At 36.5% G+C, this 18,114-nt stretch overlaps 1 protein-coding gene across 5 annotated transcripts in view; it reads right to left on the bottom strand.

The window, feature by feature from the left end:
• akap9 (A-kinase anchoring protein 9) overlaps positions 1-18,114 on the bottom strand; it is a 125,483-nt gene that overhangs the window by 77,855 nt on the left and 29,514 nt on the right. For 4 of the 5 annotated variants that reach the window (XM_002934593.5, XM_012965616.3, XM_012965615.3 and 1 more), the window contains 11 exons: positions 17,494-17,691; positions 14,387-16,798; positions 13,207-13,420; positions 12,430-12,509; positions 12,105-12,228; positions 10,416-10,498; positions 9,597-9,690; positions 9,204-9,426; positions 6,080-6,173; positions 3,943-4,311; positions 1,184-1,573 (listed from right to left, as the gene is read on the bottom strand). In XM_002934593.5, the coding sequence (XP_002934639.3) occupies positions 1,184-1,573; positions 3,943-4,311; positions 6,080-6,173; positions 9,204-9,426; positions 9,597-9,690; positions 10,416-10,498; positions 12,105-12,228; positions 12,430-12,509; positions 13,207-13,420; positions 14,387-16,798; positions 17,494-17,691 (4,281 nt within the window). The remainder of the gene's footprint in view (positions 1-1,183; positions 1,574-3,942; positions 4,312-6,079; positions 6,174-9,203; positions 9,427-9,596; positions 9,691-10,415; positions 10,499-12,104; positions 12,229-12,429; positions 12,510-13,206; positions 13,421-14,386; positions 16,799-17,493; positions 17,692-18,114) is intronic. The other variant, XM_031904641.1, reaches the window with a different exon arrangement.

The raw sequence follows: 18,114 nt of genomic DNA, 5'->3' as shown, positions 1-18,114 counted from the left end.
TTTGGATTGCCAATACAATATTATTGTGACTAATACAATTTTTTCGTAATCATTTTTGTGATATTTGCAATCATCAGAAACTATCGTATTTAATCTGAATTTTTCCCAATTAGGGATTCAAAAACTACTCTTCAAAACATTAATATATATCAAAGGTTACCTGTAGGTCATGTTGATCATTTTCACCAATAGGTTTGTTTTCGTAATTATTTGTTAAGGTGGCCATACACGGGCCAATTGTAGCTGCTGATACGGCAGCTAATCAACGCGTGTAGGGGCCTGAAATCGGCCAGATATCGATCGGGCAGGTTAAAAAATTTAGTCAGATCGGGGACTGCATCAACGATCCAACTTCTCCTATACCTGTCGTTTTAATTCGATTGTTTAATTCTGATCATCCGACAACATAAAACTTGATGGAGTCTGACAGACATTTTTTTTTCTCATTGAAATACATTTACTGTCGGATGTAGATACAGGAGCAAAACACATTCTCCAACTTTTTCTGATCCGACTTTACATCTACATCTACAGCCTATGAGATCAGATTTTGTAGGATCATATAAAATCTTGTGCTGTTGCATAACAAAGTCAGATAAAATCAGACTACTGCAGCACAAGTATGTCAGTCCCCCTCATAGAGGAACTTGGGGGATCTCATATGTAATGTAAATGAATAAGGAAATATAGTTATGGCAAAAATATAAGGCTCACGCATAGACAATGTTATGATATATTAAAAAACAAAAAAAACAAAAAAACAGTTTAATTTCAGGTGTCTGGATCGCTTTAATATTTACATTTGGCAAATCACCCTTTTCTTTGGTTTGCCTAAAGGATCTATCACTCAGGCTGCTACAGTGTGGGCCATTTTCCCCCTTGAGATGTAGAGACTGGCTGCCCTATCCTGCCCTATTACCTGGAGGCCCAAAGTCCTTGCCACCATTGTAAAGATTCTGGAAGCCTGTGGGGCAGAGGAGCCTTTCATGTGCAAAAGAGTACTAATCTTGCTCACCCACCAATATTCCACCTTAAAACATTAAATAATGTTGTCTGCCCAAAGCGACTGACAATTCTGGGAGATAAACAGAACTTCTTTTATTGGTTGGCCAAATAAAAATAGTATCAACAAATATAATTCTACTGTTAATGAAATACCAAGGTAAAATAAAGGTATGCTTACTTCTTCTTTAAGGACAACAGTTTTTTCAGAGAAATGCGAGTCAACAGTCACATTTTTATCCTGATCTTTTGGGTGCAGGTCATCATTCAGTTCTTGGCTTAAAGAAGTGTTTGTTGTATCTGTGCTTACTGCAGTTACATAACTTGTAACACAATTCAAAACCTCTGTGCCATCTTGTAAGTGCATGCGGTCAGAGGATAAGGATTCAGATGGCCTCAAGCTTTCTTCCTTCCCATGACACAGTTGATATTTATTATCCTCCCTCATCTCAATCGTACCAGTGGTTCCTTGAGAACCTTTAGAAAATCTCGCAGTTCCACCATCTATAGGTGCAGCCAGTCTCGCAAGTTCAGTTTTCTGGGCAAAGGCCACAGTCATCTCCACAATAACCTGAAAAGGGGAAGGAAAAACTGTATATAACATTTTATATTGTTTACATCAAAATAACAAACTATTAAAATAACAAACAAAAATACAAACTATTCTTTTATATTTTAAACAGGATAATAATATAATTCCTGCTGGTCACACAAGGATTACCGACTCCAATAATCATACAACTAGATCTGTGGTCACTTTGGCCATACATAGAGGGCCAAAGTGCCAGTAAAGGCACAGATCATACTGTTAAAACACATGAATAAAATCCCTTGATCCAAAAAGAATTCAAAAGAAATGGTGGTTTGCTTAGGGAAGACAAATGGGTTGCTGTTGGGTTTGATTGGCTGAAATTGCCAAAGTGAACAAATGCTCGTATTCTTTGGCTTGGGCAACTGGCTCAAAAACAGCTTAAAACTAGTTGGACATCCCTAATATAATTATTTTTTGTGCATTTACTTCCTCTTAGCAACTTCTCTGGTGTAAAAACATATGCCCATTGGGTGCAAGCTTGGCAAAATTGGGAGGAATGAACTGGCTAATGATATTGTCAGAAAAGTTTTTGAGTTGGTAACATCTGTAAAAAGGAAGTACAGGTACTGTATGGGACCCATTATGCAGAATGCTCGGGACCTGGGGTTTTCCGGATATGGGGTCTCCTACCTTAAGTCTACTAAATAAATTATTTAAACAGTAAATAAACCCAACAGGATTTTTTTGGCTCCAATAAGGATTAAGTATATCTTAGTTAGGATCAAGTACAAGATACTGTTTTATCATTATATAGAAAAAGGAAATCATTTATGTGATTCAAATGGAGTCTATGGGAGATGACATTTCCGTAATTCAGATCTTTCTGGATAATAGGTTTCCAAATAAGGGGTCTGATCCCTGTACAGCAGCACTCTTTGTTAAAATGACCTGCTCAGATCATAGGCTTTAAAAGAGGAGGCACAAAAGTATATCAATATATTTCCACATAAAATGTGAATTGAATTATAACTGGCAGTATGTAAAATTACAGGGAAAAAAAGAGATTTGGCTTTTCCTCTTTCCAAAGGGAAAGGTGACACTGCACATTAGCAGCGTATAAAGCACGGGCAGTGAATAGATCTGTATATCCAAACACTGTAACAAACAAGCAGTTAAAGATTACTGTTTTGTAACTTTCCCACAGCAAGCCCCAGATTGTACATGCGGGTCATTTACAAAGCTGTCCTAGCAAAGCCAAGCAGAAGGCACAAGGATGTAATGGCCTGCAAACAAAAACAGCTAAACGGAACTGGTTTTCAAAGCAAACTATAAGCACCAGTGTAAATGATGTGTGAAACAACCCATGACACACTACTGTTAACGTCAGTAACAACATACCTACTACCACCTGGGATTGAAATCGAAAATAAAGTTCAACCAGTTTCTCGACATTTCAAACACATTTAAGAAAATTCCCAGATAAATATGAAATTGTGCAGAGGATTTATGTAAAACTTAAACCTTGGCCTTATATGCTAAGTGTATACCTGAGAACTGAGCCAGGTATGGAGCAGGTGAGTTCCATTGCATCACTCATGCAAACAGGTGCCCACATCAAATAACAAAAAACACCTTGGTCACAGCTTTACGTGCAGTAAAGTCTCCAATGGCAAACAAAAAGATGGAAAATGCTAAGCATTAACAGTGTCTAATTTCAAAATGTCAAAATTGAAGAAAGAGAGGAGAGTTGTACTGGCTTCTGTCATTCACAAGCTCCGAAAATATATAATTCTGCAAAGTCAGTGGAAGGCAGGCATGCAACTTATTTCAGGGCATAACTGCATCACACAATGTTTAGGAAAGTATCACAGTGAGGAAGCAAGGTCAACTTATTAGCAGAGCTAAATGTTAGTACAGGTACAATGTATACATATTTAAACAAATAATTCTTATTAACCAAATGATTTCCTTTTTCCCTTTTACTTGATGGTAACGAAGCTGCATAAATACATGTTGGTCACAAAACAATCATATTGGGTTTTAATATCTATAAAGTAGAACTAAAAATTAACTTAAGAAGTAGGCTAGAAATGCTGTACATTGGGGTGCTTTTGAGCATCTTACTTGCTGGTTTTTTATACAGATGCTCAAGGTTACCTGCAATGCTCAATGATTCACTGATATTCTCTATTTATCTGCTACTCACATCAAAGTTAACTGATCATTATTATGTGGTGAGACTGAACATATTTAATTAATGGATGGATGATCTTCGCTGCACAGAAAACGCAAGTACTACTTTCTCCAATATGCATTATAGTGCTGGAATAATAGAACTATTACTATTAGTTCTTACTGGGATATATATGTACTGCATTGGATGCCATTTTTGTAAAACATTAGTGTACCTTTGCTACTTCTTCCTGTATTCTCTCTTGGTAGCGTTCTTCCAATAACTGATTTACATCTGCTGGTGTCTTTCCCTCTGTGTCATTGACAGGAGACCTCTGAAGTTTCTGGATGTTACCAATTGGATCCTCTTGCTCAGCTTTTGTCAGTAGTTTAATCTGTTCTTTCAGGGTTGCATTCTCTTGGTAATATTTGCCCTCTAGATCTTCTCTCAGTTGAATCAATTCTGCTTCATGCTGTTTTTTCAGTGCACTCACTTCTTCTAGGTACCTAGCATAAAAAGCCTGCCGGAGTGTTTGCAACTGGTGATAAATGGAACCACTGGGCTTCTTAACAGGCTTACCCCCTACTTGTCCTTGTTCATCCATCTACAAAAAAAAAAAAAAAAATTAACACAATTTACATGAAAAATATAACTTTAGATGTCCCCTTTGGTAAAATGCCTTTTAATTACCACCAACCATCTATTACTGGCAAAATTTTCCCACTCTGCTTTGATGTAACCATAATATGTGCACCTTATTAACGTGAAATGGTGGTGACTCTTTCTATTCTGCACTTTTTCTAAGTTATATTATTTAAAAGAGACAATTCTTGCCAATGCAATGGTTACATTTCTTCTTCCTTTGGAACTCAAGAATTTTAGAGTTTTTAAAAATGTAGTTTGTTGAACAAAACATTTTCATAGAAATGAGCTATTCAACAGTAGGCAATACTGAAGTCCAATGGTCTCTTTACAATACTGAGTCTAGCTCTGATAGCGGGGTAGGGATTCATTAAACCAGTGATCCCCAACCAGTGGCTCATGAGCAACATGTTGCTTTTGATGTTTCTCCCAGCGGCCTCAAAGTAGGTGCCTATTTTTACATTTCTGACTTGGATGCAAGTTTTGGAAGCTTCGAGACACCAGTTTGCTCCAAACAGAGCCTCCTGCAGGCCAGTAGTCCACATGGGGCTAGCAAATAGCCAATCAAAGGCTTTATTTGGTAGAACTTTTGCATGCTTGTGTAGCTCCCCAACAAGGTTTAAATCTGAACGTGGCTCACAAGAAAAAAAGGTTGGGGATCCCTGCGTTTAACTCTTCACAGTTTTACTGCACTGCGAGGAAATTATGAAAACAGAAATTTGCCCGATCTCACATGCAGAAATTTGTTGCTCACGAGAAATCTTTGCTAGCCACAAAAATGCAGGGGTAAAAATACCCCTGTACTGGAGTCAGTGGGAATCTCCAGCTAAAACATATAAATTGCGTAACCACCAGAAATTGCCTTTATGTGTATTTTCTGGCAGTTATGCAATTCATATGCTTTACTTCCCACAATTCACACTAAGGAGAGATTTGTCACAGGTAGCACAGTGGGCGACATATACCCCATGTACCATAGCCCTTAAAAGTACATTTGATGGAACAAGCCCTATGTAATCAAACAGAGGCAATTCTAATATTCCTTTTTTAGCCCTTGTTTTGTAATCACAGAAAAAAAACACAAGGAAACCAAAAGTTTATTCGAAAAGATGATATTTTTGATTTATTTGATATACATGATAATTATTACTTTTTATTATCTAACACTACATCAAAACCAAGAGCAAATTTGGGGGGGGGGGGTTATAAACATTTGGATTTTTGTGGTTTTATATTTTTTAGACCATGACTAAACTCTTTACTACAGATGGCATTTATCAAAAAAATCAAAATAGAAAAGCAGGAACAAAAAAAGTTTTTTTTGAAGAAAAAGCACAAAAAAGAATCATGACCTGAAGCACAAAAAAGAATCATGACCTGAAATATGACTACCAAAGTATAAACAAACATTCATATATTCTGCAATGCAAAAATTGATATAAAACATTTATCTGTTTATGTGGTCACTGTAGGTCCCGTACCTTAAATCACCCTCATGGAATCAGATCCTGAACCCAAGAAGAAAGGATTTAAATGTAACTAGAGAAAGCACACTGATATGATTCCTGGGCACCTAGGCTGCCTGTGTCCCTAGGTGATTCTGCTTCCCTGTTTCATTGTGTGTGTAACCAACCAACACAACTATGTACAGAGGTGGCACAATACAAACAAAGGTTACATAATATTCACAATTCAAACTTGCCTATATATATATATATATATATTTGTACCTTTAATGTAGCAGTAACTTGCGTACTGAGAGTTTTAAAAATGTCAGCTTCATATAATCCTACTTCCACTCCAGGCTGCATTTTAGACAGCTCCCTAATAGAAAGAAGACAAAAATATAAGTCTGTTAATATGCATTTAATAGTCTTATTTATTTTAGCAAATTTCACTCAAAAGAGAATAAATAAAGTGGCTGCTTCCTCTCCCACATATAAATGTTGGTTATAAATTATGAACACAAAAGATGTATTTAATGTAAGGAAAATGAGTTTTACAACATATAAACAAGTGAAACATAGGTTATAATAAAAGGGGATAGTTGACATTCTACCATCCCACAATATACATATTACACAAAACAGGGGCAACATGAAGAATGGCGGCACATACTATTAGAAAACTGTACTTATTATTAAAAAAAACTTTATTTATTTGAATTATTTAAATATGGGCTGTTTTAATACAGAGGCCTTTACTGTTCAGAGGTATAGTCTACATATGACGGCAGATGGAATAACAGATCACCCAACTGTAGAAGGGTTCTCTATAAATCAAGAAGAAACTTTCCGCTAGTCCTTAGATGGTAACAGATCTAGCATTTGATCTGGGATGTAGGACCTCCTCTGGTGCAATAAGTTTGCATGCCTGGAATGGCTACACCACTGTACCTTAAGGCCTTTGCAAAGTGAAAAGGCTCAATCTAATTTACCCCTTTCCTAGCTGAACTGTAAAAAAAGGCATTCGATTCTTATGGAAACCATTAGGGCCCTATATTGGTCTTATTATTAACAAAAGTAAGGATGAAAAATTACTTAGTATCTCTGGAAAGACTGAACAAGGGGATGGGATCAAATTGATTCTTAAGAAAAACACTAGGGTCCTATATTGGTCTTATTATTAACGAAAGCCATATAAGTCCTAAAGAGGATGCAATGAAGAAGAAAAAAAACAGGATTATTCTTTAAGGATTGAATATAATGTTTCCACTCCTCTTTCAACCCCAGGCCCCTAGCCATCTGGAAAATATGACTGCTGGCATGCATTATATTAAGAACTAAGGATTACGTTTTAAGGATAGATGACCGGATGCTACAATCATGGCATACGGGAACTGAGCAAATTAAAATAAATACTAATGTAAGTAACAAAATGGGATTTAAATATTATCTATTATTATTCAATGGTTTTGAATACTGCAGGGTTACTAAATGAAAGGGTATATTTTAACTGAGCAGGAGGTACTATTTATGTGGAATGGTATTGCAAACTTATCCACAGACCAAGTGTTGCCAGGAAAATTGTCATCATGATGCAAGGTCAACTTTGCTCCAGATTTAACTATTAACATCTCAAATCTTAAAGACCAATCACCTTCTACCCATATTTCAACTGTAGGTAGAGCTTTTATAACGTTAAGCAGAATGGACAAAAAAAAACTAGCTATGAGTATATTGCACAAAGTAAATAACTGTTAGTGTTTGTATTAGCAAAGCTCTACTTACAGTAGCCATACACAAGAAAAGAATGCAAAAGAGTAACAGAAGTTATCCTGATAAATAATGACTAAGATGTACGGAGTAGCAGAGAACATTACTTTAATAGGGAGCAATGAGAAATACACTGTTATTATGACCAAATTAATGATCAAGTTGTTATTTTAAAGCTCATAATAAGGACCCTAGAAAAGATAGTTATGGTGTTTGTTGGTGAAAGGGAAGAAAAAGGGGTCCCACAAGGAGCCCTGAATATAAATCAGTATAAACACAGATTACCACTAGAAATATAACTTGAGACTACAGGTGTCCATACACGTGAAGATTTGCTCGCTTGGTGAGGTCGCCAAGCGAGCGGATCTTCACCCGATATCCCCATCTACGGGTGGGCGATATCGGGGAACATGTAGGCTAATGGGATTATAATGGGGCAGTCGGTTTGGGGGCCGCATCAACAAGCCGATGCGGTCCCCGATCCGACGAAATCTTTTAACCTACCCAATCAATATCTGCCCAATTTCAGGCCGAAATGCCATTCCACCGGCCTGAATATAAATCGCCGGTGGGATGGCATACGCGGCGCTGCGATCGCCGTGATTTCGGGAATTTGCCGCGCTGCATATGCCATCCCACCGGCGATTTACATTCAAGCCAGTGGGATGGCATATCGGGGAGGATTAGTCGCCCACAAAAAGGGAGATATTTTAAATATAAAATAGTGCTATCATTTGGCGCAATAAGCAAGAAAAAGTATCAATGTTTAACAAGTACCATAGCAATATATAAATGCAGTGCCAAATTTAAGTGCTAAAGTGGTAACAAATATATACAGCAGCCTGGTGGGGACAATCTTCTATACTGCGATGAAACTACAAAGACAGATGGCTTGAGCAGCCACACTCAAAATCTCCAGTATGCTGGGGCTACCAGAAACTTTAAAGTGATCTTACTGGTAGACTGCGATCTACCTTTTGGGCACCCCTGACCCAACGCTTGCTTCTGAGCCTTGTTTTGCCCCACCAGCTGCCTGCAAGAATACCCTAATTATGCAAAAGTGTATTTATGTCATACACTGTACAAAAGAAAGAAAGTATATGGTCAGTATACAACATGGCCCGGGACAGATTAGGAAGGTCTTTGTATGGTAAGGAGCACAAATAACGCATAAATAATTGCAAAGTGTCTAGATAAAACCACAAATCCACCACATCACAGTGTAAGGCTAAAGACACATGCAGCTGAAATAGGCTGGAGAAGAAAAGCCTAAAACTGCATCTGCTTCCTCCCATTTAATTCAATGGGACTGAGCAGGCAAAGCTGGTGAAAGATGGTTTTCAGCCCAAAATTGAACAACAGGAAGTACCTGAGGCAGGTGTCATTTAATGCAATAGGAGGTGTTTGTTTTGGGAAGTTTTGGGAGCTTCTATCTGCTAATACATTACAGTTTTCTACTGTTCATTCGGGAAAACTTTATATAAGTAGTCTAGCAGATGAAGTGAAAACTAACACAGAAAATAAATTCAAAATAACAGGAGCAGATAACTACTTTTAGGCTAATGGCACTGAGCAGGTTTGGGCATTTTGCCCAATCACAAGTACTCTTTCAACCTATGAAACATACATATAAACCTACCGGAAATCCAGTGAGGTCTCACTGACATTCTGAATGTGCTCCTGCAAATGGATTATCTCTGTAGTGTAACGTTCTTCATTTTCCTTTAACTGCTGTTGAAAATAAAATCGTAGATGTTCGATTTCTTGCGAATGCTTTTCCTCAAGCTGGGCTCTTTGATGGCTGAACTCCATTTTAAGTTTTTCAACCTCCTCTGATTGAGATGTGGCAGCCCCCTGGACATCTTTGAAGAGCAATTACAATACAGTCACACTTACATTACATTTTTGCATGATAAATATTTGCAAAAAGGCCAGGTTTACAATGAAAGAACATTGTGTACATCAAATAGAAGGGAAACAATTTTACATTTGGACGCATGAAACAGCCCTAGTGCGGAAAAGATTTACTTACCAACAATGCCTGCAACAGGAGAATGCTTAGTAGTCAAGCTCTCTGTAATGGTAGTCACATCCAGGTCATCTCTGAAGGTCTGAGCCCTTTCAATCTGAAAATGTTAGAATAACGCATTTTCATTTGTAATAATAGGTAATGTGCCCCCTATTTTATTTGTAACAGAATTAGAAAACTAGGACATTATACAGAAATTAGACCATTTATTTTTCTTCACTATTCACTTTTTAAATATGTAGAGTAAATATTTAGATTAAATGACTAGTGAGCCATTAGAATGAGAGCAAACTGACGTTTGTGGAAACTTATTCATGTCACTAAATATTCCTTGTTTTAACTAACATGAGTCTTGCTTTCCTCACAGCAGGGGGAACACCTACACATACATTTTAACTCTGTGGGTGCCTAAGCTGTGACGCATTTCAATGCACCTTTTGTTACTGTCCATTCATAAACGGGCATATTCATCTCTTTGTGTCATTCAGAAATCAAGGGATTCAAATAAAGATTTTTTTCTTCCTTTCACTTAAGCATGTACGTCATTTCCACACACAATTATATATATATCTATAACAGTGAAAATGTGTTAGAGAGCGAGCGTGTATCCATTTCTAGGTTTTTGGGGGTTTATGGGTGTTCATGCTGGTCAATCCAGCTGTGTGGATAAATGAATTATTGAGTCACTAATGGCCAGGCAAGATAAGACATGCCTGGAACAGACTCAACTGATATAGGTTATAATTGCACTGCTGTCATAGTACATTCATGCTTGCCTGAAACAACTTGGAGATGGAGTGTCAGTGCAGGTGCCCTACTTACCTCCAGGTTGCTGTAACAGTTGGTTGTCTGCTTATATTCTTTCAGGAAGTATTCCAGAAAATTTGTCATTTGTGTGTATTTAGCTGTAATAAAAAATAGCACTCAGTGATAGCCTTCTTAACACAGAGATAAGATTAACAAATAGTCTAGTGACATTTCCAGAGAACCAATAGTTTTAAATGTTTCCAATGGTCACAGAATATTATTTGTTAATAAGATATTTTTTTCTAAATTAAAAAGTGTAACAAGCACACTGGTAATAGTTTGCAACTGCAGTGCGAAGAATAGATGAGCCTAAATGATTAATATGTAATGTGGTACATCTGTTTTCCCTACTATTACAATAGTTTTGGGTCTATCGCATTTTTATATCACTGTTTCTGGCAATTGCAGGATCATGTATGCCAAAAACTCAGCAGCATCTTTGGTAAAAGGTTACAAAAAGCATTTAATAAAACAAGAGACATGTCAAAAATGAAAGTTTTTGAACTGTACTGATTAAATTAACTTCAATAGGTGTAGGCCTTTTAGAAGGTTTTTTAAGTGTGTCCCCAATATTTCACTAAATCTGGTTGCCAATTAAAACCAAAGATATGTAAATGTTCATTAACTATTTCAGGAAAAACATTTTGGCTAGTTCCCTGGAATGGCAAATATGTACATATCTTTGGTTCTAAACAATCCAATCATTCCCCAATATGCCCACCTTCAGGTGATTGATATCAGGTAGATCCAATTGGTTAGCCTTATTGGATCATAATTACTGCTATGCAGGCCATTTGATCAAGTACACATTAATATGCAGATCCAGTCCTTGATCCAAAAGCAAAATCAAACCTTCACTAAACGACTTCTGGCCAATTTTTGGCTAGATATCAGTCAGGGTAGGCCTGCCAGAGGGCCGCATCCAAGCTGCCAAACTCAGTCAATCTGCAGCTTTTATCAGCCAGTGTATGGACACCTTTAGGCTACTGGAATATTGGGCTTTTGCCACACCTGCCTTTCAGTGCTTGGGGTGCCTGCCACAGACTTAAATGGCAACTGTTCAAATGTGCATTTCCAGCAAGATGGCATTTTTTCTTGCCAACAGAGTCTGGTTTAAGCGGAATAAGAATTAAGATGCATACAGATAAGTAAAGGCATGCAAAATATCACACCTAATAATTGTGCTACATAGATTGATTCAATAGTGAGTTCAGTAGTGAGTTTTGGATTACCAGGACTAACTGTGCTCAATTAGCTAAATCCAATTACCAATGGAACAAAATAACAGTGGTAGCAGTGTTCACCATATTGCTTAAATACAAAATCAGGCAATTCAGAACGTCATACTGACTTTTTTATGGCCCACTCCATGAGGCAAGCTCATCAAAAATGTCCGTAGTTTTGGCACTGCTAAAGAGTCTTGGTCATATTAAATAGTGATCCATACAGCACATTTATTAATATCAGTGTACTGTGTGTGTTTTATGTGTACAATACATATTACACACATATACATACACACTGCATGAGGTATGTTTTCGTAAAGAGATATACTATCCTGTTTGCAACTTCTTTTATCCATAATCATACTTTCTTGCTTATAATTTGTTTTCAGTTTTTTTTTTCCACATTTATATACCCTTACACTAGCAGTTCACTGAGAATCAACATCCTGCACAATTGAAAAAATACACATATGCTTACTTTGCACTTGGGTTAGATGATGCTCCAAGGCTACAGGATATGAACTTTCTTGTAAAGAGCTTTCTATGTTTTCTGTTCCATCTATATTTTCTAACTTTTTTTCCAGAAAACTTCTTCTTATGTTCTGAAAAGAAAAAAAAATAAAAAATATATCTATACGCTTAAATGAGATCTTTTATGAATTTTAATACCCGCATATTAAAATACATTGCTGGTCACACATCTCTCCTTCGAACGTTGAGCGACAAATCCCACTGTACTACTCAGAGAGTAAATGAAGTAATCTTCAAATAACTACTGAACATCAAGACTGTACTAGTCTTACCTCAATAATATGATCTCGTTCATCACTGATCCTCTTATTAAGCAAATCTATTAGGACCTGACAAGATTTTGTATCACCACCTGAATCAAAGAAAAACAAAGAAACAAACAAAATCAAACATACTGCCAAAGCCTCATCTGAATTATCCCCAAAGTGTTAGTGTTATACTCAAGAATTAGTAACAAAACTAGTACCTGTAGGAAACTCTGTTTATTACAGCTTGCAGTTAAAACTTTCATAGCTGAAGGTATTATATATTTACCTTCTGGCCCTGAATACAGATGTAAAACTCTACCCGCTTTTAATTAAAGAGGCAGTTCACCTGACTTTTAGTAGGACGTAAACATTTATATGCTGTGACAATTTGCAACTGGTCTTCATTTTTTATTTTTTCTATTGTTTTTTTTAGCTTTCTATTCAGCAGTTTTCTAGTTTGGTATTTTAGCAGTTATATAGTTACTATGGTTTGATATACTCTAGCAACAAGGCAGTGGTTTGAATGAGAGACTAGAATATGAATGGGAGAGGGACTGAATAGGAAGTTAAGTAATAAAAAGAATAGGAATAAAATTATAGCTATACAGTGCAATAGATATTTGGCTGCCATGGTCAGTGACCCCCCATTTGGAAGCTGCAAAGAGGAAGACAAAGAGACAAATGATTCCAAAACTATAAAAAATAAGTAATGAAGACCAATTACAAAATTGCTAAGAACAAGATAAACTACAACAAGATAGGCTATTAGAAGCACCCATTGCTTAAAAATATGCAGGATACCTGTTTGTTGCAATTGGAGGGCTTGTAGTTCTTGCTGATGCACATCATGCAGCTCTTTGATCTTCAGTTCCTGAATCTTCAGCATCTCCTTTTTAAGGCTGCAAAGCTCATTTTCTTTTTGCTTTTGCAGGTTTTCATTTATTAGTTCTATTTGAGCATTGTGAATCAGAGTAAGACTTATTTGTTGAGCTTCCAAATGCAATTTCATGTCAGCCTGACAATGACAAAAAAATCAGTGAACAAGCATTGAAAAGGTTGAAACTTTATAATACTCCCTGTACACAAATTAATCTTTATTTAAATGCTTCCCTGGCTATCTGAAACAACATTGTAACCATACCAATCTAACAAATTAACAGGGAACAGCATTTCTAAGTGTCTGCATAGTCACCCAATCAGAGTGATGTCTTTGCAGATGGTCTTTTAAGGGCACTAACAACATGGCTGGATATTTGAAGTTAACTTATTTGCTGATTGTAGTTTTTACCCTACCAGCTGAAAAAATGCATGGACCTCACCTCCGAAGAGTATGCTGTTTTGTTTCTAGTTTATGATTTCTTTCAGCAAAAATATGTTAGCATGGCATGAGTTATTAGAAGCCCGGCAACTCTCAAAATCCATAAATAAACTGTGAAATAAAACTTTGGAAAATCAAAGTACTTTTAATTTCACTGCTGACAACAATAAAGAACAATCCAAAAACAATAAGGGGATGATCACACGTTGTTAAATATACAAATATCTCTTACCCACAGTTATGGTGGGTCCAGGTGCTCATGCCCCAGACCTTTCAGCATAGGGAGCCATCATAGGAAAATCAAAATTGAAACAGGCAGGCACTCCGGATTTTTTTCAAAACGTGGAAAAAGGCAGCCAAAAAAGAAGTTTACATTAAAAAAGTATACATTTTATTTGATCCATATGTAAAAATAAAAAGCCTTACACGTTTCGTACTATGAGGTACTTAATCATAGGCCTATGATTAAGTACCTCATGGTACGAAACGCGTAAGGCTTCTTGTTTTTACATATGGATCAAATAAAATTTATACTTTTTTAAGTATAAATTTTATTTAATTTTTCAAAAAACACAAACCACTGGCTTACCACTACCAAACCTTTTAAAATAATTACATTGAAATGCGTCAATTTAAACCAACCTATATGCAAAATATTCTTACCTGAGCAGCGTGCAAAGTAGCTAGTTCTTGTTGAAGAGAGTCTCTTTCTTTCTGTGTCCTTACCAAGAGAGGAGACTCAGTCTCTTTAATGTAAGACAATTCGTGTAGCTTTTGAATGTGTGGCTCACTCTCTTTTTCTACTTTTGAAACATGGGTTTCAGCAGATAAATGTGAAAGAGAACAGTTATTTAGATGCTGAATATCTTCTCGCTCTTCCGCTTCATTAATCAAAATCTCTTCTGCAAGGGAGATGTTACACTTGTCGATCTCTTCATTTGACATTATTCCCAATCTATCGTTAAGAGTTTTTTTGTCAGATTGAGCACTTAGTGTCTCCTTCACACCTATTACCTTCTCCTGCTTTTGGAGATCAGACAAAGCATTATCTCTTTCTTGGCATAATGATTTCACATGTTCCTTGAGCTGATTAATTTCATTTTGCTTCAACTGCATCTGCTCAGAGAGATCAAAAAGTTTCAAAGACAATTCTTTCTTATCACGTTGGGCAATCTCAAGCTTTTCCATTAACTCAGTAGTATCTTTCTCAACAACTTCTCCGACCTCAAGTGCATCTATTTTGACAAGTTCAGATGCACCAGGAACCTCATCCTTGATGTCTTGAAGCGCTGGGTGTTCCTCGGCAGAAATGCCTTTTAACTTTGCCAACTCTTTATTAAGAGAGTTGAGTTTAATACTGTATTCTTCTTCTTTTTTTGTTATGCTATCTTCTAATTGATTCTTTATCTTTAAAAGGCATGTATATTCTTCTTGTAATTCATGGAAATTGACCTCAAAATTTTTCTCTGCAAATGAAAATGTGTTCTTTTGTCGTTCAAGCTCCTCTTTTAATGTAAATTCTAATTTTTTAAGTTGCTTGTTCTCTAAAGTGAGCTTTTCCATTTCATTTCTCAACTCAGAGTTTCTGTCATCACCCTGATCACTGACAGAACCAATAATGTTGTAGTTTTTTAGTGTTGCCTGCAAAGTATTGTTTTCATCTCTGAGAATTCGGATATCCACCTTTTGAGATGCAATCTGTTCACTCAGAGTGTCTTTCTCTTTCACCTCTTTTTCGAGCAACTTAATTTTAAGTTGAAGCATCTGAAAGTCTTGTTCTGTTGTTTCCTTCTCTTTCTCTTCCCTTCTATAAGGTTCCAGATCTTTCTGAAGTTCATTCATCTGAATCATCATTTCTTCTGATTGGGGATCACCAACTGATTGCAGTAGGTCTTTCAACTTTGAAATCTCCAACATTAAATTGTTCTGTTTGGTTACTAAGGTATCTTTTTCAGACTGCATGGTGCTTATAGTCTGGTTCATGTCATGCTGCATATTATCAAGTTGTTGCCTAAATTTTGTCTCGAGATTTTGTTTTAGATTTTCAGTGTTTTCTGAATGCTCTCGAGTTAAATCTTCTCTAAGTTTTGAGAGTTCCTCTTCTTGGCTGAACAGAAAATGAGTCCTTAGCTTCTCAAATTCAGCTTCTTGAGATTCGGCCATTCTATCTAAAACAGCATCTTTTTCCCTCTCTAACATATCAAGTTTAATCTTGTAATTTGTAATTTCAGATTCATGTTTGGTTTGTAACTCTTTTGTATATGCATTTGCAGCTGCCAGCTCTGCTTTCAGATCATCAACTGCAACAAGTAAACTACTAGCTTCACTGAGTTTGCTTTCTTTTTCTGTTATGCTTTCTTTTGCTTTTTGAATCTGCTCACGAGCAAGAGTCATATCCTGCAGCAAGTCTTTGATTTGCCCTTGCAAAAGAGATTTTTCAGATGTTACAACTTTAAGTTGCAAGGAAAAATCTTCCTTTATTTTAGTTTGCTTTTGATTAGAACACTGCAGTTGGGCATTTAATTTGTTTATTGTAATATTGAGTTCATTGATCTGTTCATTGGTCATACTGACTGTCGACTGAATAGAAATATTATCTAATTCTGCTTTATGCTGTGCAAGAAGCTTCTCAATCTCAGATGCATGTTGCTTGACTAGCTCTTGTTTCATCTGCACTATCTGTTGTCCATACATTTCATCTAGTTCTGCTCGAAGTTGTTCCAGCTTCCTTCCTGCTTCCAACTCCATTCGCTGAACTATGTCTGCCTCAAATTGAGTGCCTTTATAATGTTTTTTCTGCAGCTCTTCCACTGTACCCATCAACTGCTTAATTTCTTCGGAAGACTGTCTTTCCCTCTGTCTGGAAGAGCTAAGTTCCTCAGCCAGGTTATTTATTTCCTGATGTTTTATTACTAACTCTTGTCTCAGTTCTTCTGCTGATTTTTCAAACAGTGAAATTCTTTCAGTTAGTTGGCTTGATTTGCTTTCTTCCTCCTGTAATGCTATTTTCATATTGTCAATGGACACATCTTTTTCGTTTAACCTTCTTTTATATGAGAGTTCAAGTTCTTTTAGCTAATAAAACAGAAAACATAGTTTAAATAAAGTAACAACAAAAATATGAATCAGAGGACATGACACAATGGAAAGTAAATGTTCATTGTGTTAACAACTTCATTTAACTTTAAAATTCTTGTAACAAAGCTAGTGCAGGGACAGATGTGCCTTTTTTTACATATTAAATAAAATTATAAATTAGACACATTATAATTTTCAGAATAAGCACGAAGACTCAACATAGCATTGTCCAACAACTTGATAAACTTAAAGGAAATCTATACCCCCAGAACAAATACTTAACCAACAGATAGTTTATATCATGTTAAATGACCTATTAAAGAATTTTGGCAAACTGGAATTTATGTACCAGTCAAATATTGCCCCTCTACATCTTTTCTCCTGAGCCACCATTTAGTGATGGACTGTGTGCTCTCTCAGAGATCACCTGACAGGAAATAACGCAGCTCTAACTGTTCCAAGAAGCGTGGAAGCAAAAGACAGAACTTTGTCCATTATTTGGCTGATGTGGCCTAACATGTATGTGTGCCCTTGGTTTGTTTGTGTGCACTGTGAATTGTATGATCCTGGGCAATTTTCTATTTAGGATTATCCAGTGGCACATACTACAAAAAAAGTATAATTTTATGAAAATGGTTTATTTGTAAGAAGCTGGATTTTACATATGTGCCATTCTATGTGTGTTTACAAACCTGTTCCATATCCTGAATCTTGGCCTGCAGGGATTCGTTATGTGCCTTGTAGCTTTCATTATCTTTCTGATAAAGTTTTAGCCGATGCTCCTGTTCTTCCAGCTGTTGCTGATAAGCGAGTATTTGCTGCTTGGATTGCAGAAGATCTGCAGCTGTACTTGTATGACTATTGTTTCTAAGTGCTTCACTGGCCTGTAACTAGACACAACATACAATGCAATTAGAATGTATAAGAGCAACAAACACATTAATTTCTTTATAAATTGAAAAACTAGTCATCTGGATCAGTTTTAAGCACCTCTTTGGCCAATTTGGCGCACATGCAGTGTATGCAGATCCACCGCTTAATCAACCGAAACCACCAGGTAGTATGGTCAACAGCCAATGGAGTTTTCAACCCAATGGTATTTTAACCAGGCGTATGTCAGAAAGACAATAGTTTTGCTCCCATGCGTGGGCTAACTGGCTGCCAAACTGGCCAAAAAAGGACGAACTGGTTGTGATAACTTAGTAAAATGTCCCTACCTTGCATTACATTTTATCCGTTCATGCAACTGGATCCAATGACTGTAGTTAAATCATAAAGTGCTTCTGTATGCAGGAAAGAATAGAAAAGAAGGA

The sequence above is a fragment of the Xenopus tropicalis genome, chromosome 6 (genome assembly GCF_000004195.4).
Source record: "Xenopus tropicalis strain Nigerian chromosome 6, UCB_Xtro_10.0, whole genome shotgun sequence".
Lineage (NCBI taxonomy): Eukaryota > Metazoa > Chordata > Amphibia > Anura > Pipidae > Xenopus > Xenopus tropicalis.
Note: the sequence above shows the minus strand (reverse complement) of the source record. Positions and strands in the feature narration are given on the sequence as shown.